The following is a 26,711-nucleotide window of genomic DNA, read 5'->3' on the forward strand; positions in this document are numbered from 1 at the left end:
TATGGATGTGTGATGGCTAACGCACTTCTTAGCTGTCAGTAGACTTCCCTTCCCTTTGCAAAACTATGACCTAATACACCACATTAAAAATTGACCTGGAAACAGCATTTAAACGTGCAAATTTCACCACTGGAGTCTAATTGTTTGAGGGGGAGATTGTACAAGCAACATCTTAAAGGTCCCTATAATACGGTTTTTCATTAATATATTATAGGTCTCAGATATATACAAACATGTCTCTGAAGTGTTTGGCTGGAAATACCAAACAGATCATGCATTGTAGCATCCCATAAACCCCTCTGTTTCAGCCCTGTTTCAAAAGTGCTGATTCTGTGTCTTTTACTTTAGATGAAAAATAAGGAGCCCCTCCCCACGCCCCTCTGAGAGATATTTGGTTAAAAAGAACACAATGGTGCTCGAGGAGGAGATTCAGGTGATAAGGTGGGGGGGGGGTTACCTTGGTTGGTGATTGGCTAATAGTTACACAGGCCAAACAAATCGTTATGACATCATAAAGTGGCCAACATCTGATCAGCTCATTTTCAGACAGGTTTTTATATAAATGGATCAGGACAAAAAGTGAGCCAATCTTTTTTCCTGAAACGTTCAGAATCTCTTTACACAGAGAGGACACATGTTTATGTATAAAAAAACATGAAAAAGTGGATTTTGCACAACAGGTGACCTTTAAAACATTTAAGCCATTGTGTGATTTAAATAAAGGACTCAAGTTTTAATCGATAAAAGACATTTACTGACAGTTATCATCAACAGTGACGTTATCACAGTCCTGTGCCACGGGTCTTTTTTGCTGTTTTTGAAGTTTATTCACGAGTTCCTCCAGCAAACGTCTCTCCTTTTCCGGGACAGCCTCTTGCCACTGCTTTCGGAAGGCGCTGTGGCTGGAAATGTTTTGGACGATGTCATGTCCGTGGCGCCTCACGTCCACAGCAGCATCCACACATATTTTGCTAACAGCCATTAGGAAGTGTTTGGTGAAGTTTTTGCCACCTGTGAGTGTCTGTGTGGCTCCAAGGATGTGGCATAACTGTCTGAGGTGCAGAGCAGCGCTGACTCTAGCTGCAGTGCTTCCGTGACCCAGCCCCGCACTCAGGGCTTTAATAGTGTAACTGGGACTGCAGTTTTGAACCATGGCGTCCAAAGCCAGATTAGCCTTCTGCTGGATGAATTTGTTGGACTCAGACACTTTTAGTATGAGAGCGTGGCCTGTTTCCTCCACAAAGTCATTCATGGTCCTCTTGAGGTGAGCATACATCTCACCCAGGATGGCAATAGCAGCGCAGGACACCATAGAGCGTGGGTTTTTAACCTCCTTTATGACAACCACACATACTTTACGAAGTGTGGCCTTCACTACCTCCGGGTGATTCTGTAAAAGGTCTTGGATAGATGTTAAACCATACATTTTTTGTTGCCATTCATCAGAGCTAAGCAGTTTGAAGATTTTGCCCAGGCTTAGTTTGGGACAGGGCTTCAGTCGATGCTTGTCTTCATCAGTCTTTGGAGAAGTCTGTTTAGATGGCTTGTCTGTGGTAGGAGGAGAGGAAGTGAAAGATGGCAGAGGGATGGACACCTCAGCCAGGCTTTTAACCTCCACGGTTTTGAGACTTGGTCCCTTTCCTCTGGTGATCATCTCAGCTACCTTAAAGGCTTCCTGCCTCAGATGGGCATGAATGGCCTCATCCTCCATCAAGGTCCAGAAGTTTTGCTCAACACCTTCTCCAGGAGTCCCATCATCCAACTTGTATTTCGTAGTCCTCCGGTTAGCTGAGTCTTGTGCAATTAGGTCAGCCACCTTGTAGGCTTCACGTTTGAGATGACGATGCATGGACTCATCCTCCATGATAGACCAGAAGCTCTTCTTATCAACCTTTTTTTTACAACTCTGATGGTCTGCCATTATCTTTGGCTACTTCTGACTGCCCCAATCACACATCAGCCAACAATTGAAATAGAATGAAGAGTAAAACAAACATTCCAATTCAAATCAACATAGCAACAGGGTCTGAGTGGTGGAAATTGTTTTGTGTTTAAATGCTATTGCAAAGAACTGTGAGTCTTGTAGCTGGCTAACTTCTGTATAAAACAACTTGTGACAACACAATGATGAGGTTTTGCACACCTGTCAAAACAGCAAAGGAGGAGTACAAAGGGGGAACTGACTCTTTAACCTGGGATACTATGTTGGTTACCTGCTGTCTCAATACGCACGCACGCACACACGCACACATCACTTCAGGGGACATTACATTGACTTACACGCATTACCTGGAGACTTATCCTAACCTTAACCATAACCAACACATGCCTAACCCTAACCCTAACCCTTACCCTAAACCTAACCAAGTCTTCACCCTGAAATTAATGATTCCCCTCATGGGGACCTCCAATTTGTCCCCATAAGGGAGGCGAGTCCCCACTCGTGACTGTGTAAACGGATTTAGGTCCCCACAAGTATAGTAATGCTAGACCACACACACACACACACACACACACACACACACACACACACACACACACACACACACACACACACACACACACACACACACACACACACACACACACACACACACACACACACACACACACACACACACACACACACACACACACACACACACACACACACACACACACACACACACACACACACACACAACACACACACACACACACACACACCACACACACACACACACACACACACACACACACACACACACACACACACACACACACACACCCACACACACAAGGCATTGCACTTGGTAGTTAACCTGTGGTGTTTGGAGCAAAGTACTTTCCATGGTTTTATTTTTCTAGTGAGTAATAGCGGGCTCATTATGAGGAGCCAGAGGAAGTTCACTTCTGGATTCATAAAGTCACTCCACCACTCTGCATACCTTCCAAAAAACATCTCAAACACTAATTCAAAATGTGGATGAAATACAGCCTTTCTCTCACACACACAGAAACGATACAGCGTGTACGCACACATGGGGGCCTTACACAAACCATATCCAATTAACACTTTGTAACATATCTGTGTAGTTTGGTGGGCAAAACAAAGAAGATAGTCCATGCATCCATGTTGTTTTAAGGGGCTGCATATCTCAGTGTGTCTGAGTGTGTGTGTGGTGTGTATGTTGGTCGGAGTCTGATAGAAAAGTCCTGGTGACTTGGGCCATGCATCAAAGGGCTGCAGAGAAGCCGCACGGCATCTGGGAGCAATAACGCTGCCTCTAACCCTTCATTACCACAAAGACTGGGCCCTGGGTGGCAGCCAACGGCAATTTTCACAACCCTCCTCCTTACCTCCCTCCGATTTTCTTTCCCTCCATTCTTCCACCATTGCCCTATTGAGTTTTTTCTCTCAAAAAATTGTTGTAATGTGTACGTGATGTGAAAGGGGAAAGACATAAAAAAGAGGGGACTTGTGTTTGAAGAACTTGTGGTGAAGATTGTTTAGCTTCTACACTCAATGCCAAATTATACTTGTTCAATCAAATTACATTAATTACAAAATGATTCCATTTGTGGCGAACTTTACGTTTTTTTCCGCTATAAAAAGAGACAAATATTGCTGAGTCTACATACGGTATAAAATGAAAAACACTTAGGCGAGCAATATCTAAGTTTAGTGATTATCTGTCTTTAAGAAACAACTTTTGAAATTTAATGCTGTTTGGATATTATTTAAAGTAAAGTCCACATGTTGCCAAACAGCAATTAGGCCGAGAGCATTGCTATTGGGAACAGCTAGATTGGAGCTATTCTGGGACAATGTATAAAAACACACAGCTGTCGGTGACTCATTGAGCTTCAAGGTTGTGCAATAACGCTCATAACAAATCACCTTGGGCAGCGTGCCAGTGTCCTCACTTTCTAATACTTCATATATCATGGGAAGTGCTACTTGATATCAGCAGACACAAAGGTTTTTATATCTCCCTGGTCAGCTTTAGACAAATGTTTCAGGAAAACAAATCTAATCTGAAATGTCCATTTTCACAGGGATAACGCTCACATTTTCTTATAGTGAAAAAATAAGCATTTATTGTATGACATGTTTAGTTTGGCTGGTGATTCTCGCTATCATTACTTCGTTTTTTTCTGCACCAATCTCAGCTGATTCAGCTGACTTTAGTAAAGTGACAGCCTTTGTGCTCTGCTCAGCTCTTCCTGTGGGAATGCTCACAAACACAAATAAACTTTCTGGAACTCAAGTGTCCACATGACAATGACACATTCAGCCAGCATTCCGGTTTCAAACACCGGCTGGCAGGTCAAAGCGATACCTTCCTGTTTGGCAGCTAATTGCCAAGCAGTTAATTATCTACTCTGCGTTTACTTCTGCAGAAGGTCAGTGTTACAACCTAGGGGCTGGCCGGGACATGTGATCAATCACTGCTGACCACCAAAGAGTAAAAGAAAGGGGGAAGGGGCACCGCAGCCCGCTAACCACATAAACACGTAAAAATCCCCTCACGTCTATACTGCTGTCTGATAGAGGGCAAAGCTCTGTTCAAACTGTGTTTAACTCTGCAAAGATACATTTAGAAAAATCATGTAACTCACAATTAGGGATTTAAAAATATTTATCTGTGAGCCGGGAACAGACAAACACCTGTGAATAGTTTCTTAGTTTTTGCATGTGAAGCAAATACTGTTAGATGTAATTACGGGCGCATAAGAGGAACAAACGTACAAACTGAAACACTCACATGTGAGGTGAGCGTGTGATGTCAGAATAAATTAAGGTAAAACGTTCACATGTGTGTGAAGTTACTCAGGGGGTTTCAGCTGCAAGTTTTTGGCAAAGGTTTCACACCGGTAAATGCTTATTATGTAGAGTCCTAACATTAACTTGTGGCATTCCTGTATAAAATGCAAATTAGGGGAAAACCAGGAAGGGTGGTAATCCCAAACCCTAATCCTGTTAGGCTAACACATCGCAGATACAGTAAGGCCAAAATGAACTGCTAAAATACTTTTTATAGTAAAATAAACCGCCAGAGTATAAAATGTGCACTTCTTAATCAAAATTGTTGAGGGCGTGTTGGGGCTGAATTTATTTGTATGACATAATAGTGCCAATGGTGGGCAGTTCCAAGGGTGGAGAGGGTTTATTTTTTTACTTAACACATTTACAGTAAATCTTGTAAAACGTGATATTTATTAACTTGAAATTCTCTCACTTATGTCAAGGTTAAAGAGTCAATTGGATCTCAGGTAAGTCTTTAAAACAAAACAAAAAAACGATTTATAAGATAAGTAAAACAACATGAAAATATATTAAATGAAAAATGACACCCTAAAGTCCATGTCTTGTGTTATTATACACATGCATTAAATGTCTGTCAAGCCCTCTTCAAAGGAGCCTGCAGAGTCTCACACACATATCAAAATTACAAACTACACACACACACACACACACACACACACACACACACACACACACACACACACACACACACACACACACACACACACACACACACACACACACACACGCTGAATACAAATACAATATGCCAGAAGACATTAAGTGCACGACTGTGTTTTCTATCTGTCTGGTTCCTGTTTGAGTCTAATCTCAGGCTTTGTTTCTCAAATGATTTTTGTATTGACATTATGTTCTGGATATGTGCGGAACAATCAGGTAGAAAGAATGATAATTTACTTAAAAACAAACAAACATTACTCATTTATCTCATCAATCAGGCAGGATAAACTTTGAATTATCCCACAAACCACCCTGTGTACCTCCCCGGCCCACTCGGACACACTGCGGTCTTCACTCCTCTCTTGTTTCTCATTTGCAATCTCTAACCCACTTTTCTACTGTTTCCTTTTAAATAAGACACACTCTTATTCATCCATTACCCCTTTGGGTGCCATTGTTACAATTTTTCCATCATTTGGTCCATTACTTCTTTCTGTTTTTTGTTTGTTTTTTTAAATGCTCACATATTTGCTAACTTTGATTAATTTCAGTAGATGTATTAGTAGAGTTGTGTGTCTAATAGTTGTAACATTTACATTTTTAAAAGGTAGGCAAGATAGAGAAGCTATTTGAACATTTCTGTTTATCTTGTGTTATCACCAGTGTGTGTGTGTCTGTATTTGAACTATTCAAAATTGATAAAAGGCCCGCACACATGTAGGATACCTAACTTTACTATTTACTTTATACTTTTAGTTCATGACATCTCAGAAGATGATACTGAACTTTTTACTCATTTCAGATGTCTATGAGTTTTTGGCAGTTCTACTTTAAATACATTTCACCTTTAAACTTCTCACATGGTTTCATTCAAATAAATACACAAGGCCCAAAGAGATAAAAAAAGTATCCAATAAATGTCACAAAAAGTCAAATATAAGAGAAAAGTCAATCAAATGAATTTGTGTGGCAGAACGTTGTGTTTGCCTCTATCCAACTCAATTATTCATTTGAAATACTTTTTAAAGAGGGGACCGATCCCTAGCCTGAGCACAACTCCATCAAACTATTTAACAATGTTGTAGTTAAAACTATCCACACAACAATAGCACCTTTCTAAAAAACAGTTATGTCCTTGAATGCAGGACTTCAATGTATTGTTACTTATATTTCTGAATCTAAATACCTCTAATACCACTTTCCCTCTGACTATAACACTATGATATTGGATAATATCTAAAAAAAGAAATCCAGATTTTCATTTTAACAAAGACATTATAATAACAATGTGATACTTTGAGTGAGAGGGAAAAATAAAACCAAGCTATTTTGTGGTTTGCATTCATGTTATCCAACAAGAATAATTGCGATTGGACATGCTTAGAGCTGATTGCTGACAATTGTATAAAATACAGGAGATCACATTGTGGGGCGGCATCTACAAGCTAAGTCTCACCACACGGATGCAAACACTCGAAAGATACAATTACACACGCATAAACTGAAAAAAGTCGTTTGCTTTATACAATATCAAAATACAAAAATGGGAAAAATAGAGTTGATAACTTCTCATTAAAATGTTAACCAGCAGTATTTCATGACAAGACGCAATAACATGGAATCACGCATTACACTCCATACGTGTATATGTGTGTGTTTGCATGTGTGTGTGCATACTTTCTCAGTGTTTCTGGCTCTATTGACTAAGAGTTTGAAAAATAAGCTGCCTGCCTGGTCATCCAAACAGTGGAAACAATGTCGGTGCAACCGCAGCGCTCCCCCCACCCATTAACATTCACTCCTTCCAATCCCAAAAACTCCAAACTTTACTGCAACAATAATGAGGATTGATTCTCTGTTCTGGCTCCTTTCTCAACAACATTTTGCATATTTATTTTTACATCTTTTTTCGCCCCACATTTTTAAGTTGCTTCCTTCTTTCATCTCCATTTCCCTCTCACTTTCCCTCCACATCCCTCCATCTCTGCCTGTACTGCTGAGTCGTCTCTCCCGGGATTGAGCCTGCTTTGATTTGGAGCTCAGAAACCATAGCTAAAATAAACATACAGCCTTGGCCACCTCTATATACATACACACACACACACACACACACACACACACACACACACACACACACACCACACACACACACACACACACACACACACACACACACACACACACACCACACACACACACAACACACACCACCACCACACACACACACACACACACCACACACACACACACACACACACACACACACACACACCACACACACACACACACTACAACACACCTGGAAACACTAGCATTGATTACTCTTGTGAAAAAAAAGAAAGCTAAATATGCGTGTGAGATGAAAAAGGTGAAGGAGGCAAACTTTGACTACTTACAGTATGTCTCAACTTTGAATCACACAGACTTTGAATCATGCCTACACACCACACACACACACACACACACACACACACACACACACACACACACACACACACACACACACACACACACACACACACACACACACACACACACACACACACACACACACACCACACACACACACACACACAACACACACACACACACACACACACACACACACACACACACACACACACACACACACACAACCTCTTTCGCCCTGGTTCTGATTTACCAGTAGTTGGTTGAAGTTATATTAGTTTCTAGGGGTTGTGTGTTTGTGCGTGTGTGTGTCAGTGTGTGTGTGTGTGTGTGCGTGCGTGCGTGTGTGTGTGTGTGTATTTTACCAGGCTGCGGCAGGGGCTTTCCCCATGACGAGAGGCAGTCAATAAAATGTTGCTGCACTTTTGCAAAAGCTTTTTTTCTCATACTTTTTTTTCACAATTTAAACATAAAACAGTTTCCAGCATTTTATTAACTGTGTGTATTTTGGCGAGTCCAGGTGCACATGTGAGTGAATGCTCTCAGGCGTACTTTCACCTCTAGTGCGTGTGTGCTTGTGTGACCAGACTATTTCTAAATGTTCAGCTTGGATAGAAAAAAAATGCAAAATGGAAAGGTTTTTTTTTGTTCTTCAACCTTTGCACTGAGCTTTTACACCGGCACCATGTGTTGGTTTTGGGTCTCCCTGCATGTTCAAATAAATATACAGTACAAGAAGCGAGGGAGAGAGGTGGAGACAGAGAAGGAGAGGGTGACAAGGAAAGAGTGAGACAGAAAGTTAGTGAAGGTGGGGTGAAGAAGTATTTCCTACATCTTTAAGGATGTATGAGGGGGCAATGGGAAATTAGGAGAGGAAAGAGGTATAAAGGGAGGATATAAAGAAAAACGTCCACCGCAGACCTTTCTCCTCCCCCCTGTCTCCCCCCATGCTCTTAATTCCATCTCTCGTACTTTCTCTCACTTCACATGGTCCTTGTTACTTCTGCTGCTAACAAGAGACACTCCTCCCTCCTCCCCTACAATCCAGTCCCTTGCTCACTTTGTGCCCTTTCTTTGAAATAAAGTACGTTTATTAAAAGCAGCTTGTGTGTGTGCCTGTGTGTGCCTGTGCCTGTGTGTGTGTGTGTGTGTGTGTGTGTGTGTGTGTGTGTGTGTGTGTGTGTGTGTGTGTGTGTGTGTGTGTGTGTGTGTGTGTGTGTGTGTGTGTGTGTGTGTGTGTGTGTGTGTGTAATTGGGAACAGGGCAGGGGGCTCTGGTATGCACATGTGTGTGCCAGCTTCGATGTCTGACATGCTGGGGGGTCCTGACTCTTTGTAAAAGGCCTTCTAAATGCAGCACACACACACACACACATGTTAGCGAGCAGAGCGGCTGTGGCTAAGGCCTGGAGACAGTGAGACTGTGGCTAGCTCCTAATAGTTCTGCAAAGCATCATGGGACACCGCTCTGACCAGTTGATCCAGTACTAAAAAGCACGCCGGGTCAAAACATCTCAGTTTGCAAAGGAGTCGGACCAACCACCGTTATATTGCCGGCGTAGTGAGCTGGAATACAGTTTGGATAAAAAAGAGAATATAATCTCTCTGATGGAAACTCGTTCAACTGAAATATGTCTCCTGGTATTTTCATTTTGGAGGAAAATATATTGGTCTGTTGTTAAACAGCATACTTTTGATGGTGTTCAGACAGAGGGGAAGATATCTTATCCCGTGCATAAGTAAATGGAGCTTCTTAACAATCAGATGTATAACTGAATAATTGTAAATACAGCTTCTTTTTTTTTTTAAAACATGCTTTTTTTCTACTTTTAGCATGACCCTGAATTCAACAATTTGAACTACTTTTTAAATAGGCTCGCTTTTACATGGGCATATGCATGAGCCAAACAAAGCTTACTGCTACCTACATAATAATATATCACAATACAGCAACACGTCTTTCTTTTCGGACCACTTGCAATTTGTTGAGTTGATTTGAATGCAATCAAAAAGGCTTTAAGTGTCCTTATACAGAAATGTACAGGTGTGATCTTAATGTTTGTGTTTACATGAGATTGTGTGTGAACAGCTTCTCACCTCATCGTCTTTGTACCAGGACATGGACTCTGCAGTGAGGACGAACCAGTACTCCTTGGCTCCTCCCTTCATGATCCCAATGTTGTTGATGGTCAGCCAACCCTTCCTGATCACCTGAGACACACAGGCAAGCAGAGAAAGCAAAATGATTATTCATAACATACTAAAGGAAAAACACCCAATCTGTCAGTCTGTGCTGGTAACACAAATATGCACATCACTAACATGTATGCTCAGCACAGTAACATGTAATGTCACTGCTTCTAGTGGAGATAGGAAGTGACAACAACACTAAGGAGACTCACCTACTTGGCTAAACACACTCCTCACACTCTTTTTCTTTCTCCTAGTTCATTCTCTCCACCAAAAGGAAACTATAGACACATACAGTACATGGTGTGCGTGTTATTTACCTTGAACCGATCGCTAACTCCTCTCTCCGGCTGAATGAGAATGTGGAGAGAACGCCAACGCAGGGCATTTGTTAAAGGCCAAGTACACAATGTTGTTCAGGTACCAGCACATAACAGCTGGCAAGGGGACAGCAAGCAGGGCAGGGGGAGTGAGGAGGCTACAACAAGAATGGCCAATTTCAAACCTTTTTGAGGCCATGCAATGAAATGCAGGAGCCGGACTGGTTTATACAGTATGTGCTTTTTGAGGAGAAGTCATGGAGTGATCAAGCTTAACTGACAAAAATGCACTCCCCTTTCATTTCAACCTTCATTTCCTGTGATGTTTAATTTCCTCTAAAGTGAGCCTAGTGTCTAAGCTGTAGAAAGAGTCACGAATCTGATGTTTTATTGAAGAAGTGGCTTAGAGAGTCAAATAATCAAATAAGAGACAAAAAGGGCATCCAGAAAAGTCAAATGTCCAAGGAGGTTTTTAAAGTAACGCCTGCACACCGATTTCAAGCCATGGATTAAGTTAAAGAGACACCAGACGCTTTTTTTATTGACGGACAAAATATAAACCCATTTGTCACAGAGGGCTCTACATACAACACTCTTTATCCTTAAACGTTCAAATTTGGGTATGGAAAAACTTAATAAAAAACTACAATAAAAAATCCTTTAATTGCATGCCTGCTAATCTCAGCAGCATTTCTTTTTTTAAATATTTTCGTTATTCAGAATATTTTTTTTATCTAAAGATTTGTTTCGGATCTGGACTAAGTTTTAAAATAAAGTTATATTTAGTAATCCAAGAGGTCAGGAGGGTGTTAAATCAAGAGAACAGAAGCTGTAGGGCTAACTATATCCATCTGTAAACAGGAAGTGAAGATCACCACTTTGTTTACAATGTGCCCCTGACCTTTGACCCCGATCTGAGAGATTGTTATTACAACCGACATCTATGGAGGTGACATGTGTCTAACACACTGCAGTGAATCGGGGAGAGACAGCAGGGAATAAAAGAGAGGAAGTCTAGTGACCTGTTAATAAAACATTTTGATAACTCTCTCCAAGGAAAGAAAATCTATTCCGTCTCCACTCTATTCCTCTTTGAGATTCAAGAACACACAAGTAAATGTCTCTTTTTATGACTGTTTACCCCTGAGCTCTGTTCAGAGCGTTCAAATCTTTATAGCATTCGTCCGTTTACAGCTCATGTATTTATTCATTTGAACAATAAGCAGTATTTTATTCCACTTGAGCGTATTTGATTTTACATTCTTATTTACGTTTATAGCTTATCTTATTCTATTTTACATTCATATATTTTACTTTTTCTGCTTTTATTTGCACATTGGTCAATTGCAACCTTTATATAAAGCCTTTGGATCTTTGAATCTAGTTCAAATGACTAGTGTTGGGTGTATTTTCACCACCAGAGCTAACCTGCCTCAGGGTTAAAGCAATGACTAGCTTCTCCAAACCGAGACTCAACCCAGCGTAAAGAAGCCCTGTACGATAATAAACATTTTGTGTAAGTGACACATCTGAGAAAGAAGGAAAGGGCAGCAGCCAAGCATCCCCCACCTCAGCCACCTGCCCGTCGTACTGGTAGTTAGCATGAAGCTAACACATAAGAGACACACACATTTAAACAAATATGTATGCAGAGCGTAAAGACTGAAGCACAGATGCATGAAAGCATAACTGCATACATGCACAGATTCACAAACACACACACACCACACACCACACCCACACCCACACCCACACCCACACCCACACACACACACACACACACACACACACACACACACACACACACACACACACACACACACACACACACACACACACACACACACACACACACACACACACACCACACACACACCACACACACACACACACACACACACACACACACACACACACACACACACACACACACACAACTCACCATGATCTCATCCTGAAGCAGAAACACCACAGGGAGGAAGATAAAGAAGACGAGACACAGAAAAAGAAGAAATCACTCAAAGGAAACAGGCAACAGAATAGAAACACCAGAACACCAAGGGCTGACGAGAATAATATTAAAATGTAGGAAACATAGAAGAACTTTGTGTAAAAGCAGAATGTAAATCATGCAATGTGTGTTTATGTTACCTCATATGTATAGTGTGTAGTCATTGACTGGTTAATGTCAATGTGTTATTTGATCCGAAGTGTGTGGCCTTGCCTGTATTTTCTCTTTTTATTTTCTTCATTTTAGACGTTTCTTGGCATCACCCTATATAAAAATATAGCAACCAGGTGCTAGATCGCAAGCATCTATCCCAAAGGAAGCTAAGAAAATGGCAGGCACAGCTAAAATGTAGCAAGACATCTGGAGTTGGCCTTCACCTGTTGTCGATCACCGTAACCCTTGTCGAGACGAGAATGAGGACCACTGCCGAATGGTGTGTTTATAAACCACATTTAACAAATCCTATTGATTGTGCTCATTTTGTGTAAAGTAAACCCATGAAAAACGAAACCGTGAGGTACTTAAAAAACGTGTTATTTCTTGTTTCATAACATTGTCACCATTATTTTAAAAAAGAATTCACATGACCTTATGCACTTACTAAAATGAAAAAAACAGTCATACTAATATAATACATGTTTGTTCATTTAATGCAGTTCAAGATCCAGATGGAGAGATTTCGTTTTTTGACAGGATTTCGTAACATTGCCAGTATGTGTGTTTTTAATTAATATGATTGTTTGGATTATCCTTGATTTCCACCGAAGGGACAAAATGTTTCATAATTGGACGACTGCTGTACATTAGTGTGTAACATGCACACACACTGTACAGGACTGCATTATGTAAGACGTGGACTGTTGCCCAGGGTAATAAGATACTGTATAGCCGTGCTACATTTAGCATGGACAAAACAGAGAGCTGAGTGCTAACAGAATAAAGCCTCAGGGAAAGACTGTATGAAGTTCAGATGTTACGTTGTTGGCCAACAGACGAAACACACTCCAGAGGTCAGCCTGTTTCTATGGCTGTACTGTAGTAAAACCTGTAAAAGTCTCATAAAACTGGCAGTATTTGATGGCGATGATATTGTGATCAAAGTACCTGGTTACCAGCGGCCTTCTTCTTGTTGATTTGGTTGATCCTCTGCTGAGCACTACACAAAAAAATAAAAATCAGATAGTATTATGGTATTAAACTGCTAAATCTCTAAGCACTAATCACCGCAGTGACTGTGGATCGTTATATAAATATATATTTCTCTATAATGGAGAAGAAGAAAAGAGAGAAACTCACTTTGCAAATCCGATGAAGTCCTCGTGATTGGTGTTCATGTACGACAACTCAATGTCTATCAACAGCAGCACCTGAACAGAGAGAAAGTGGCTTTATTTTTTAAATGTTGCCAAAGCTTCAAAAGTTCATAATTATAATTATTAACACAAGATTAATATATATGGTAGATCACTAAATGTCCACTTATTGATCTCCTAAGGATCAATTCATAGCTTCGCAAATGTTGTTTTTATGTTCATTTGGTGTGCAAGGCTGACTTTCAACCTGTCATGAGTGTTGTTGTAATGCTATCATTTAAAACAGAAACTACCATAATGTTACCCAAGTCAAAGTAACCTTATTCAACACATTTTATCTATCTTTAGATGTATTCTTGTGGCATAGTAAGATAAGATAAGATATTACTTTAATGATCCCAATTTGGGAAATGTTTGTGTTGCAGCAGCGTAAAAAAATGTTTGTCAAAAAGTAGACAATCCCAGTGAAAACTACTACAGTACCTTTTTTTTTAATCACCTACAAGATTCAAAACATACTGAGATAATTGAACATAACGTTCCCAATGAAGTTACAAATGACAATGTTTGCCTGACAGTTAGACAATTTAAAAATTATTAATACAATTAACTTGGTCCGTACTCATCATTTCTGTTGTGTGTTACCTGGGTCTTAGTGCGGCTTTCTCTGTCCCTGATGTGCTGGGTTACGATTCTCTCCATCTCCTCTCTCAACATGGGATACTGAGCCAGCTGTGAGCACAGAGCAAAGTGTGTAGGTAGTAAAACAAACACACAACCTTCAGTACACCACTATATTCTCACCTCACTGAACCACAACACTCAGTTCCACCAATACAACTAAATATGTAACAGAAACATAGTAAAACAGGTGATGTTTTAAACGGGGTTATCCCAGACGGAGCTCTAGTCTGGGATCAGTGGGTGGATTTGCGTTAAGAATCCATTTTATGATCCAAACTTACATTTGTTACCATTATGCAACAAATGTAGAAGAATAGTGAGAATAGTGCAAAGTCTGTGATATTACCACACAAACAGAATAAACAATGTTCCTGGCAGAAAAGCTTCCTTTTCCCAGCACACTGCGGGTCTTTTTTTCCATGAGCTCATTGCAAACCCACGAACGCAGACGCTGGTGGGCCTCCAATGAGACACAAAACACTTTTGGAGAAGTGTGAAGAAAAAAGGAAAAATAAGAAAAACAAAATCACAGCGCCAGAAGGAAAGAGAGTAGTACGCTGCAAGTTACAATGCATCTTTCATGTCTCTCAGATGGTTGTGTTGAGTGATGGATATGGACTTCTTTCTGGCACTAAAGCAGATTTACTGCTTCCTGGATTGGATCCAATTACAAAGCAGACGACATCCATAATGAATAGATGCTTTATAACAGTGTCAATCATCGTGCCATTCAACTCTTTGTGTCCCCGCGTCTTCTGATATGCGAGGCACTCGCAAGAAATGTGATGTACAGTTTAATGTGTCACTTGTATGCATCAGAGAACAGCAGCATAGCCTGCGGAAGAGCTGCTTTTGCTACTACTCCAGGCTCAGAAAACACTGGCAAGATAGCCTGCATATAAATATTATAGTTTTTAATTGTTTTATCATGTGTCTTTTTTGAAAGAAAGGTAAATATGTTATAGAATCAAGCAATAAAACGTGTATTGTCACATTGTTATTTGTTGGAAATAAGTTTAAATATAATTGAAAAGCAACCATAGCTTAGTTCAATATTGAAAAATAACACAAAACCAATAAATTGTTGATTTTTTCAATCAATTGAAAGTGACATAACTTGTGCCACTGGAAAGGTGCATTGCAACTTGAAGATAGACAAAGGCTGAGGTGTTCAGGGTCATAAAAACTGTCTAAAGAAATGTTTGTGTTTTATAAACAAGGCTGCAGGCAGAGGCACTCACAGTGATTCAGACTGACATGCAATGCAGAGGAGCAGGGAGGCAGGGATGGGAGAAAGGGGGATGGAGGAAGACTTCAAACTGACCACTTTGTGATGTTCCCACTGTCTACTATAAGACAGTATCTTTAAATAGTGTTTGTCTCTGAAGGTGAAATTAAGTGTGACAGGGAAGAGAAACCCAAAGGAGGTCACGCTGGGTTTTGCAAGGAAGCAGCAGGTTCAAAGGGTTAGAGGACGACAGGATGGAGGACACCAGATACATATTAACACCCTCCTTGGGTCAGTGAGTGGAACTACACAATCACTCACTTTATTATTAACTCGTATTGACGAGGAAAGGGAAAAAGGGATTTTAGCAAACCTGAAATCAAAGGGTTTTTCGACATCATGATGTCAAATAAAAGTATTTATCATGCAGGTTGAGAAGCAACAATTAGTTAACTTGTCATAAAAGGCCCAATAATTGCCAAGACAAAATTAAAAAGTTGCATTTGCGAACTAAATAGTAGCAAATCTGGAGTAAGGATAGACCTATTTCTGCTGGCTGAGGAATCTAGATATAGTGTTTCTGCTTTAATCTGTAAATATTAGACCTGCTCTGCAAATGCATAACCTACAGTAAATTCCAATGTTTTACAATTATTAATTATTCTGAACATATTAATTATAAATATAAGTATTGCCAGATTTTTTTTATCCCATACATTTACATTTAGCGCCATCATCAAGTCAAAAATAACAATTTGTGTAATACTTTGGTTTGCAAAACTAATGTCATTTCCATCTGCCTTTACTTTCATTAATGACTAAATAGAAAATGTTAGCATGCTTATTGCTTATGCTCTAAACTACGATGAAGAACTTGGTCAATGTAACTAGTAAAATAAAATGTAATGTGTTTAAACATCTAATGAGCTTATATTAACATATAAACAAATACCCCCTGATTTCAATGCCCAGCCATCGGTCTACCCTTACAAGTGATTAAAAGCAATAGCAAAGGGTGGCTAGCTTCTCTATGGCATTTTACCTTGTTACTACACTTTCGTATGGTGGAGGTGAGTTCGCTCACTACCATATCTATACACTTCAGTGTGGGCGCCTTCAGCTTTTGGATCTGCTTTTTCACTATGGCCTCAAAGGCCAGATCGGGGGTGAACAGCCCCGTCCTGTAGGGATAGGCAGGGGGCACGGGGGGAGCAGGAAAATAAATAGGAAAGAAAACAAAAAAAGGATAATAAAAAGGAGAAGTAAAAGCACCAAATGAAAAATGTGTACGACGACTTAAAGGAATGGTCAGACGAAGAAAAAGTGGAGGCGCGGGACAAAAAAACAAAAGAGTGAAAACAGATGGCGAGGGAAAAGAATATTACACAAACGAGGAGGATGGGAATGGGAAATGGAAAAGAAGAAAGAAGATAAAAAGACAAGGAGAGGTGTGAGGGTTGGGGGTGGGGGGGTAAACAGCACAGAAGAAGGAAAATGCAAGTGAGACATTTGGATTCCCCTGAAGTCATTCTAGTACAGGACAGCGCTGGAGTCTCTCTCTATCAACAGAGAAAGAAAAGGTGAGAGAAAGAAGAAGACATAGAGAGAGCTTCCAGTCTGCACAACTCCACCAGCCAGAAACTCAAAGCACCGCGAGACAGCAGCTGTGCACCCCCGACGGTCAGCCATAACACCCTGATCCCTCCTGGTGTGACCCTCTGCTCCTTCCACCCCTCCTTTAAACCTCTGACTTCCAGTGGGAGCCTAACATTTGTTTTCCCAGGGCCTCCAGGTTGTTGCAGTCCAACCGCTGTAAAAATGGTTTGGTCACAGTGGATCAATTTGGACAAAGACTACTGCCTTTTCTCCTGGCCACACTCACAAGGGTCTGTTTCTGAGAGTGCGGCCCCAGAGGAGGAGTTCAAAACGAAAGTCATGGCTCCCGTCTGCTGCAGGTGTGCGGCTGCAGCCTCACTCACAAGGAAGTCTGGGAGCTGAGGTCATCCAATATGGCTGCCAGGCACTTTAAATCATGATAACATGTGAATACCATTGTATTTATTAGTCCAGTACTTTGAAAACTACTTTGGTAAATCTACAAAAATCTATTTGAAATCATTACTTAGTGCATATAATCTTTAGCAGGAGGTTTAAAGAAAAGTGTCCAAATTCCACAATAAATTCTAGCTCTTAGTTTTGCACACAACATACTTATATGTGCAAATAAGATGAAAATAACTATATAGTAATATCTTGCGACAACAAAATCATATCTTGTGTGCAGAAGAACTCCATAGGAAATACATGTAGTTCCTTCTAAGGGTTACATTGAAATGGAAGTGGCATTAAAAAGGTAATGTTGCATCATGTTCTATTAGAAAAAGAACACTGACTTAATGTATACAATCAGCAGAAACAGTGCACTATGAGACTGAGAGCATATATAGTAGTCCTTAGTGTGGAATTGGGAAGCAGTGCAAAATCCTCCAGAAGACAGTGCCAAAACAACCAAACTGAGGTCACTAAAACATAAATGTGCATGAATACGATTCAAGGATTAATGGTAATATCATCTGTTCAAACTGGATTCTTTTGGAAGTAAAAGCGAAGCCTTTGAATCAAAGTCATGAACTCAAGTTTTGAGCTGAGTCTGCTCTGATATTTTATATTTTATAGGCAGCCATATTTTGATAACCGCTCAGCCTCCACACTGGTTTTCCTCAGCACAGATTTCTACAACGCGTCCGAAGCATACAGTAGGCACACAGGTTACAGGGAGTGAACAGCAGAGGGACTTTGCAGATGGGGTTTGAAGACAAAGAGTGCTATCCACTGTTTACTTTTATTGTTTACCTTCTTGGTACACTGCCTAACCGTATTGACTAGCTCAGAAATGACCATGTCCACACATTTGGTGCAAGGCTCTTTAATCTTCCCAATCTGCCTTTTCACAATGGTCTCAAAGGCCATGTCCGGGGTGAAGAGGCCAGTTCTGCCCGACAGATAGAGAACCAGCCACAGGGCCAAAAAAAGAGAGGTGGATGGTGGAGAAGAAGAAGAAGAAGAAGAAAAAAGGAGGGAGGAGGGTTGGGTAAAAAGTGTTAATTTCAGATTGTTAATTGTAAAGAATCCCCCTCCATTTCTGAGCTTTCCCCAAATATAATCAGACACAAACTAGTCAAAAAGAGAGGCAAAAAAAAAGATAGAGCCACAATTCAACATTTTCTAAAAAATATATTGCAATATCAATTCAATTCAAGAAATCTGTACTTAAAAATACTCTAAAATATAATATTATTTATTTTAACATTTTACACATTTACCCGCAAATCCGACATCTTCTCCTTCTCACTATATCCTGTTACTATCTGATTCAGAAAGACTATTTTAAATACTTTTTTGGCACCAAATTAAGATGACGTTTTATATTTTGTATGGCATTTAGACAATACAGTTTATAGACTCACTCAAATAAAACAATAGTTTTCTGTTTATGCGCACACCAAGTGTATCGATGCGGTTAGTATTCAACAACGCGCAAGAATAAAGGTATTTGTGGTTAGATAGGAAAAGTCAGTTAAAAGCAGCTTGGCCAGCAGAGAGATAGAGAGAAAGAGAAAGAAAGGGAGGGAAGAGGGCGGAGGGGTGAGGCAGAGGGGGGACGTGCCTGATTCCATGAATGTTCTTGATGGCGTAGCTGATCTCCTTGCGAAGCTCTTTCTCATCAAACTCCATCTGCAAAACAAATAGGGACAGCAGGGAGGTTTGTTTATACATTTTTTCGTAATTTCTCAATCTCAATTACTTTTTTTCAAACACCATGTCAGCTGATAACAATTAACATGCTGAAAATGTAAGGAACTGGGGCTGAAATTGTTCAGCAAAATTCCTTACTAAAATAACCACCATTATAACTAACACATCTCAAATGACATATCAATTGCAATAGATATTTTTCAATCAGTTAGTTGTTCCAGCCTTATTGACAACGACTGGATAAGAACACATATAAGCTTTACTATTTATTTTTTCCAAGAAATGTGTTTCTAGCCGTTTTGCTTTTATTTTTTAGATAGCAAGAATGCAAACCTTTATCATGCTTACTCCTCCACAAATCTTGCTCATACTAAGATATAACAGCTGATCTTCTATATAGAAATCTGCTTTATATTTCATTTTTAAAGCACCTGACTTTAATTACTTCAGTAACTCATTCATTCCCTGTTTCCTCGATAAGGCATTTCCTTAAGAGCATTTATTATAAATATTATACTATTTTATGAGTCAAGCTTCTGGTTAGGAAGCAACCTGCTCTGTTCTCACTGTGGGAAACAGACAGGCCATTTCTCTAAAGCCTCCGTCACAGAGGGTAAGAGTTATATCCTCAGAGGGAGGGTGAGGGAAGGGATGAATGAAATGAGGGAGAGAAAGGAGTTTGAACCGAGAAGGGGTGAGGTAAAATGCTTAGAGGAGGGATGATGTGAAAGGTGAGCAGAGAGGATGTGAGGGAGGGATTCAATGTGGATGGATATGAAGACAGAGTGGGAGAAACAGAAGGTAGAATGTGATGTTGGAGGTGAAGTGAGAGTGAAGAGAGGACAATGGGAAAAGTAGCTGTAAGACCGAGAGGGGGGAGTCGGGGTCGGAAACCCAGAATGAGAGACCTGAGGGAACCAGAGAGAACATGTGTTTCACGTAGGACATTTTTATATCCTCATTTTTCTTATAAACTCTTAAAGATATAAAGAATTTCCTTTTTTTCTGGCTCATTTCTGGTATTTCCTTCAGGTTTTTAAGCTGCACACACTGGCAGTTGTACACAGTTTGTACTCTCTTTACATTTTATGTCACTGTGAATCCTTTTTGGACTGTAGTATTAATAAAAAATGTAAAGTCACCAGAATTTCCTGAGCCCAAATATTTTACACCAATGCGACAGATGTTATCATTAAGTTTGAATTTTGTAACATATTTTAAATCACTTCACAAAAGCGGATATTTAATAAAAAATAAAGAAGCTAGTTATAAATGCAAGATTTCATTCATTTCCAACATTTTATGTAATTGTCTTTTGAATTATATTTCCATTATAACATGTATTAATTATTTTAATGATTCTTGAATCTTGGTTTATTTTTTCTATTCCTTTTTTAACCGTGTAAGTACTTTGTCACTTCGTTTCAAAGTAGCTTTTTTTCATGCACCACCAGAAACCAAAGCAAATTCCTTGTATGTGTAAACGTAGCTGGCAATGAACTTAATTCTGATTCTGAAATCCTCCACCCAAAAAACTAAATCCGAAAGACACGGACCTTAACCAGTTCGAAGGGGAAGCGTTCGTGGAAGATGCGATTGATCCTGGCGCCTCCTGACAGCTCCGCGGTGTCGATCTGGTCCCCGGAGCCCTCGATACATTTATCAAAGTCAACAGAGAACTGCTGCACCATCCTGAGGAGAGGACAGAAATATTGTTCAGTCTTTTATTCAGTTTTTACCTCATTTTTACTTCCTCTGTGTACTCACTGCAGCAGAGCCTTGGTCTTGCGGGACGGGTCGTCAGGTCTGAAGTTCTTGTACTCCTCCACCTCCTTCTCTATGGACAGCAGCTGACTCTGCAGTTTGGCCCTCAGGGCCGGCAGGGTGTCCCGGATGTGGTTGGTCAGTTGCTGTGCAGGTCAAAGGTCAGAGTCAGAACCAGTGGTGGAAAGTAACTGAGTACATTCAGTAATGTGCTGCACAATTTTAAGGCACTTCAATTTGAGATATTTCCTTTTCATGTCACTATCTACATCTACGGCACCACATTTCTGAAGGCAATATTGTACAGTTTACTCGACTACTAGTAACTTAGTTTCATTAAAGGTCCCCTATTATACTGTTTTTCATCAATATATTATAGGTCTTAGATATATACAAAACATGTCTCTGAAGTGTTTGGCTCGAAATACCAAACAGATCATTGTAGCATCCCATAATCCCCTCTGTTTCAGCCCTGTTTCAAAAGTGCTGAGTCTCTGTCTTTTACTTTAGATGAAAATAAGGAGCCACTCCCAACGCCCCTCTGCGAGATATTTGGTTAAAAAGAACACAATAGGCGCTTTCACACCAAGTACTTTGCCGTACTTAGTTCCCAGTACTTAGTTCATCGGAACTAAAGAGCAGATCGCGTTCACACCGGAATAAGTCCCTGAGGGAGGATTAGGCAAATTAAGCCGCTGACGTCACTTCTTCTTCTTCTGCTTTGGGTTTACTGGCAGGCCGCATACAACTTCACGGCGTATACTGCCGCCCAAAGTCCCCGGAGTTGGGGACTGGCTTCAGTAGAAGCTGCTGGGACTCCCAGCAGCTTCTACTGAAGCCTTCCGAGTAAATCACCAGAACGCCGACACCTCCTCATCTCCACCGCTCCCATGTTTTTTTTTTGTGTTGCCATAAATTAGTCTCTCTCTGTTGGTGCGCTGGGCTAATGCTAATAATGCTAATGCCAGCAAATACAATGGCGGCTTCACAAAACTTTTCTGAGTTTTACGGGGCGTGGTTTGCAATTCGCCCAGCCATTCAGAAATTTGAACCTTTTTCTCCCCAGGAAAGTCCCTGCTCTCTAGCAGGGACTAAAAAGGGGTGAAAAGGTTTGCAAAAAAAAGTTATAGTTCCAGATCTTTTTGGTGTGAACGCAAAATCCCAGGAACTATCGGAACTATTCCTGGGAAAAGTACTCCGGTGTGAAAGCGCCTAATGGTGCTCTATACAGGAGGAGATTCAGGTGATAAGGTGGGCGGGGGTTACCTTGGTTGGTTTATGGCCAAAAAATCGTTATGACATCATAAAGTGGCCAAAATCTGATCATCTTATTTTCAGACAGGTTTTTATATAAATGGATCAGGACAAAAAGTGAGAGAATCTTTTGTCCTGAAACTTCCAGAATCTCTTTCCACAGAGGAGACACATATTTATGTATAAAAGATAGGAAAAAAGTTAATGTTGCATAATAGGTGACCTTTAAAATTACATTGCTTGAAAAAAAAACAGACTCATAATTTGATGTACGTATTGTATTTTTGATATATTTTGATATATTTTGATGTGTGTCATGATTCAGTATAGATTCAATGGACGTTGAATAATCTGTTGCTGACACTCTCACTCTGTTTTACTTTTACACACCTGATTGAGGGTCTTCTGCAGGAAGGGTGTTCCCATGCGGTCGGCCAGGTGTCTGTATCCGGGGTGGGAGAGAAAGAACTTCCTCTCAGCGGCCATAGCAGCATTGATGTCCTTCTTACCGTCTATGTCTTTTTGGCTCCTGTTCACCACCCCAATGTAACCTGGACACACAAGAGACATTTTACAATGCAGTCTGCAACGCTGAGAGATTTGCAGAAAAACAGATCCAACTCTTTTTATCACTTCCTGGAAATGTTGAGAGCAGACTGGAACAGATTCAATAGCTGTGGCCTGACTGGAAATATAAATGGAAGATATTTCATATGTAGAAAATAAAGAGCCCGGCGCAATCTCAGTTTGCTCTAATGCGAAATTAAACTGTGTCGGATCAGTTAAACCAAAAATGAACAGCTCATCCAGAACCAAACCGCTTAAAACTGTGTTTAATAATCTTTTATTACCTATGTTGTAAATGTATTATCTTTTCGATTTACACACGGCACCTATTGCACGTCTGTCCGTCCTGGGAGAGGGATCCCTCCTCTGTTGCTCTCCCTGAGGTTTCTCCCATGTTCCCCTTTAAACTGTGGGTTTTCTCTGGAAGTTTTTCCTTGTACGATGTGAGGGTCTAAGGACAGAGGGTGTCGTATTGTCATACTGATATTCTGTACAAACTGTGAAGACCACTGAGACAAATGTAGCATTTGTGATATTGGGCTATATAAATAAACATTGATTGATTGATTGATTTTAAAAACATTTCAGAGGACATTGGATTCAAGAAAAGAATAAAGTGACGGTATGATTAGAGGATAGGAAGGAAGGGAGGATGGATAAATGTCTCTTTGTGTGTGTCCAGTTTTAAAGACAGAAAGAATAAAAAGTGAGAGGAGAGTTCACGCCGATCCTATTTCACCTCCAGTTAAGTTTTCTCATGCATCACTCGCTTAAAGGCTGTTTCATGCTCCATAACAAATGCAACTGTGAGCCAGCAGCCTTGTAAAATGTGAACATCCAGATTAGACAGAGAGAGACGGGGAGCAAAAGAAAGAGGGGGGGGGCATATAAAAAAACAAAAGACATGGAAAATATTCCAAAGCACATGCCTGGGTCCTAACCAAGTGCAAACGGAAAAGAAAAGTACCGCATCAGCACATAGCAATAAAGGGCAGCCCGCAAAACACACGCCAGCTCCTACATACACTGTTTTTCTCTTAACTGCTTTTTCCCTCTTCCACATTTCTCTCTCTGTCTTTTCATTTCACACTCAGTAATGTTTTCATCATAACCCCCTCCTTACATCCATCTGCAGTTTTTCTGTATTTTTTTTGTTGGGTTTTGAACATTTTTTTGTAGGACTTCCTTACTACCACAAGAGGGAAACAGAGTGTTTGTGAGGGCCCTAAAAAGAGAAGAAAAAAGTGTGTGTGTGTGTGTGTGTGTGTGTGTGTGTGTGTGTGTGTGTGTGTGTGTGTGTGTGTGTGTGTGTGTTTGTATAAATGAATGATTCAGTGGCTGAACGTTTATTTAATGAATATTTCTGTCTGAAACGGATCTGTGGGTAACACAAGAAGCTAAAATAAATCAATGGAATGAATTTGATTGGTCGGTCTTTCAAAAGGAAGTGATGCGTGTGAAGTGTGTGTGCGCTCACCCCTCCTGAGTGGGAGATGCTTATTTTCCAGGATTTCCTTTGCGTCTGTCCCCTCGTCCATCAGGTCCAGCTTTGTGATCACACCAATGGTCCTCATACCTACACACACACACACACACACACACACACACACACACACACACACACACACACACACACACACACACACACACACCACACACACACACACACACACACACACACACACACACACACACACACACACACACACACACACACACACACACACACACACACACACACACACACACACACACACACACACACACACACACACCAGCTCAATTATAGCAAACCAAATCTGAAATTGGATCTAAAAAATAAACTGAAAATAATTGGTATGCCGTAATGCATGATGTGCACCAATAGTTGTTTTAGCATTCGCATATTTACATATTTCCTTAAGAAAATGAAAAGATATCACAAGATAGAAATACTTACGATACTAAGTACAAGCGAAGGTCCTGCACAATAGGTGTTATGTAAGAAGTGTTTCTGAAGCGTTGTTTTGAATGAATATTCTTATGAAAAAGTATTTTTTTCAATAAATGACATGTCATGATTACATATTAAGACAGCATTGTATCACTACAGTGGACAAGTTGGACACTTTTTGTTTACTCTTATACTGATAAAAAGCATTTATTTGTAAAACACAGAAAAAAAACCACTTAAAGTTCAGATGAAGACTGAGTTGTGTGACCCTACTCTACTTTAGCCTTTGGCAGTTAGCACATAATGTGCACATAATGTAAACATGTGTGTGTGTGTGTGTGTGTGTGTGTGTGTGTGTGTGTGTGTGTGTGTGTGTGTGTGTGTGTGTGTGTGTGTGTGTGTGTGTGTGTGTGTGTGTGTGTGTGTGTGTGTGTGTGTGTGTGTGTGTGTGTGTGTGTGCATACACTCACCCTGAGGGTCGACCTCTTTGGCAATCTTTAAAGCGTCAGAATTGGCCAGATCAGAGTTTGCCGGGGAGACGGCCAGCATCAGGCAGTTGTCCTTGGTGACAAACTGCATCAGCATCTCTCTGATCTGCGCCTCGATGTCTGCAGGTTGGTCGCCCACCGGCACTTTGGTCATCCCCGGCAGGTCCACCAGGGTCAGGTTCAGCACTGTGAGGGGAGAAGAGAACAGGACGAAGATAAGAGAACTACAAGAGCTTCTTCAGATGCAGATTGTTGCCAAATAAAAAGCTTGGTGGTACATAAATGATTGATGATCCCACATGCAAGACAAGTCAGCCCAAATCTGTGAAGAAATAGAGTTGTGTGGTCTTGCACATCATTGAATCCTTTCTGGCAGCAGGTTCATGGAGTTTTACAAAAGGTTTTTCAGATAGACATTCCATTTACATTTGAATCGTTATGTTTGGGTGCTTTACCACCAGCAATTGTTTCCTCTAAAGATACATATCTATTTTGGATCCTGAGTGCTGCTTGCAAGAAGGCCATCAATGTGGTTAAAACCAGGAAAACTTACTTTGGATGAGTGGATTGACATGTTTTGGCATTGACATGTTTATGATATTTTCAAGATGGAAAGGATAACCCTTGCTTTGAGATTGCTACAGGGAATCTTTTTGTCAAGATGTGAAAAATCGATAATATATGTTACACCAATACGACCATCATTTGTCTAGAAGGGATTTTTGTTTTTAGTATTTTTTTTTCTATGGCCCCCTTGTTTGAATAAGTTGCAGGTACACCCCCATAGCCTTGTTCGTGTTTATGTTCATACTGTATGTTATAGCATGTTTGAAGGTCAGTGAGGCCTGCCTCTGTATTATCCACATCTATGTATGTTTGATTTGTGATTTCACTGTTAACTACAGAAGGCTTACAGAGAATATTGTATTATCTATGACTGTATACATGTGAAAAGCTGAATAAGAAAATAATTTCAAAAAAAAGAAATAGATTTTTGCGTCTCTCACCATGAGGGGAGTAGACCCGCAGGTTGATGGGCACCGGGGAGATGCCCTTGTTGGCCCCTGTTATGCGGTCAGTCTCTGCCTCGATCTCCTGCCGCACCTCGTCAAAGTCTGTGAACTTTTTGCCCTTACAGTGGAGGAACTCAGCATATTCTGCAATATAAGGTAAAATAGGAGAAATCATTAAAAGTGCAATTGTAAAAAAGGAAAGGAGTGTTTGTGATTTCAGTGAGATTCATTGAGAAAAACTCATTTTGATGCAAATTGCAGCAAATGGGACTGAGCTTTAGAATATGTTGCCTCTGTGAGCCTTGTCACAGT

General features: G+C 40.4%; 1 protein-coding gene across 4 annotated transcripts in view; it reads right to left on the reverse strand.

Annotated features, from left to right (window-relative positions):
- Positions 1–26,711, reverse strand: part of dnm1a (dynamin 1a) — a 47,200-nt gene that overhangs the window by 10,546 nt on the left and 9,943 nt on the right. For 2 of the 4 annotated variants that reach the window (XM_034203680.1, XM_034203667.1), the window contains exons 3-15: positions 26,394–26,543; positions 25,369–25,572; positions 24,443–24,541; positions 22,789–22,949; positions 21,148–21,290; positions 20,937–21,072; positions 19,292–19,359; positions 18,478–18,616; positions 14,358–14,444; positions 13,696–13,766; positions 13,504–13,555; positions 12,331–12,342; positions 9,976–10,089 (exon numbers count right to left, since the gene is read on the reverse strand). In XM_034203680.1, coding sequence (XP_034059571.1) covers positions 9,976–10,089; positions 12,331–12,342; positions 13,504–13,555; positions 13,696–13,766; positions 14,358–14,444; positions 18,478–18,616; positions 19,292–19,359; positions 20,937–21,072; positions 21,148–21,290; positions 22,789–22,949; positions 24,443–24,541; positions 25,369–25,572; positions 26,394–26,543 — 1,436 coding nt within the window. Of the gene's footprint in view, positions 1–9,975; positions 10,090–10,388; positions 10,419–12,330; positions 12,343–13,503; positions 13,556–13,695; positions 13,767–14,357; positions 14,445–18,477; positions 18,617–19,291; positions 19,360–20,936; positions 21,073–21,147; positions 21,291–22,788; positions 22,950–24,442; positions 24,542–25,368; positions 25,573–26,393; positions 26,544–26,711 lie in introns of all 4 variants that reach the window. The other 2 variants (XM_034203659.1, XM_034203672.1) reach the window with 2 other exon arrangements.

The sequence above is a fragment of the Gymnodraco acuticeps genome, unplaced genomic scaffold, assembly GCF_902827175.1.
Source record: "Gymnodraco acuticeps unplaced genomic scaffold, fGymAcu1.1, whole genome shotgun sequence".
In the NCBI taxonomy this organism is placed as follows: Eukaryota; Metazoa; Chordata; class Actinopteri; order Perciformes; family Bathydraconidae; genus Gymnodraco; species Gymnodraco acuticeps.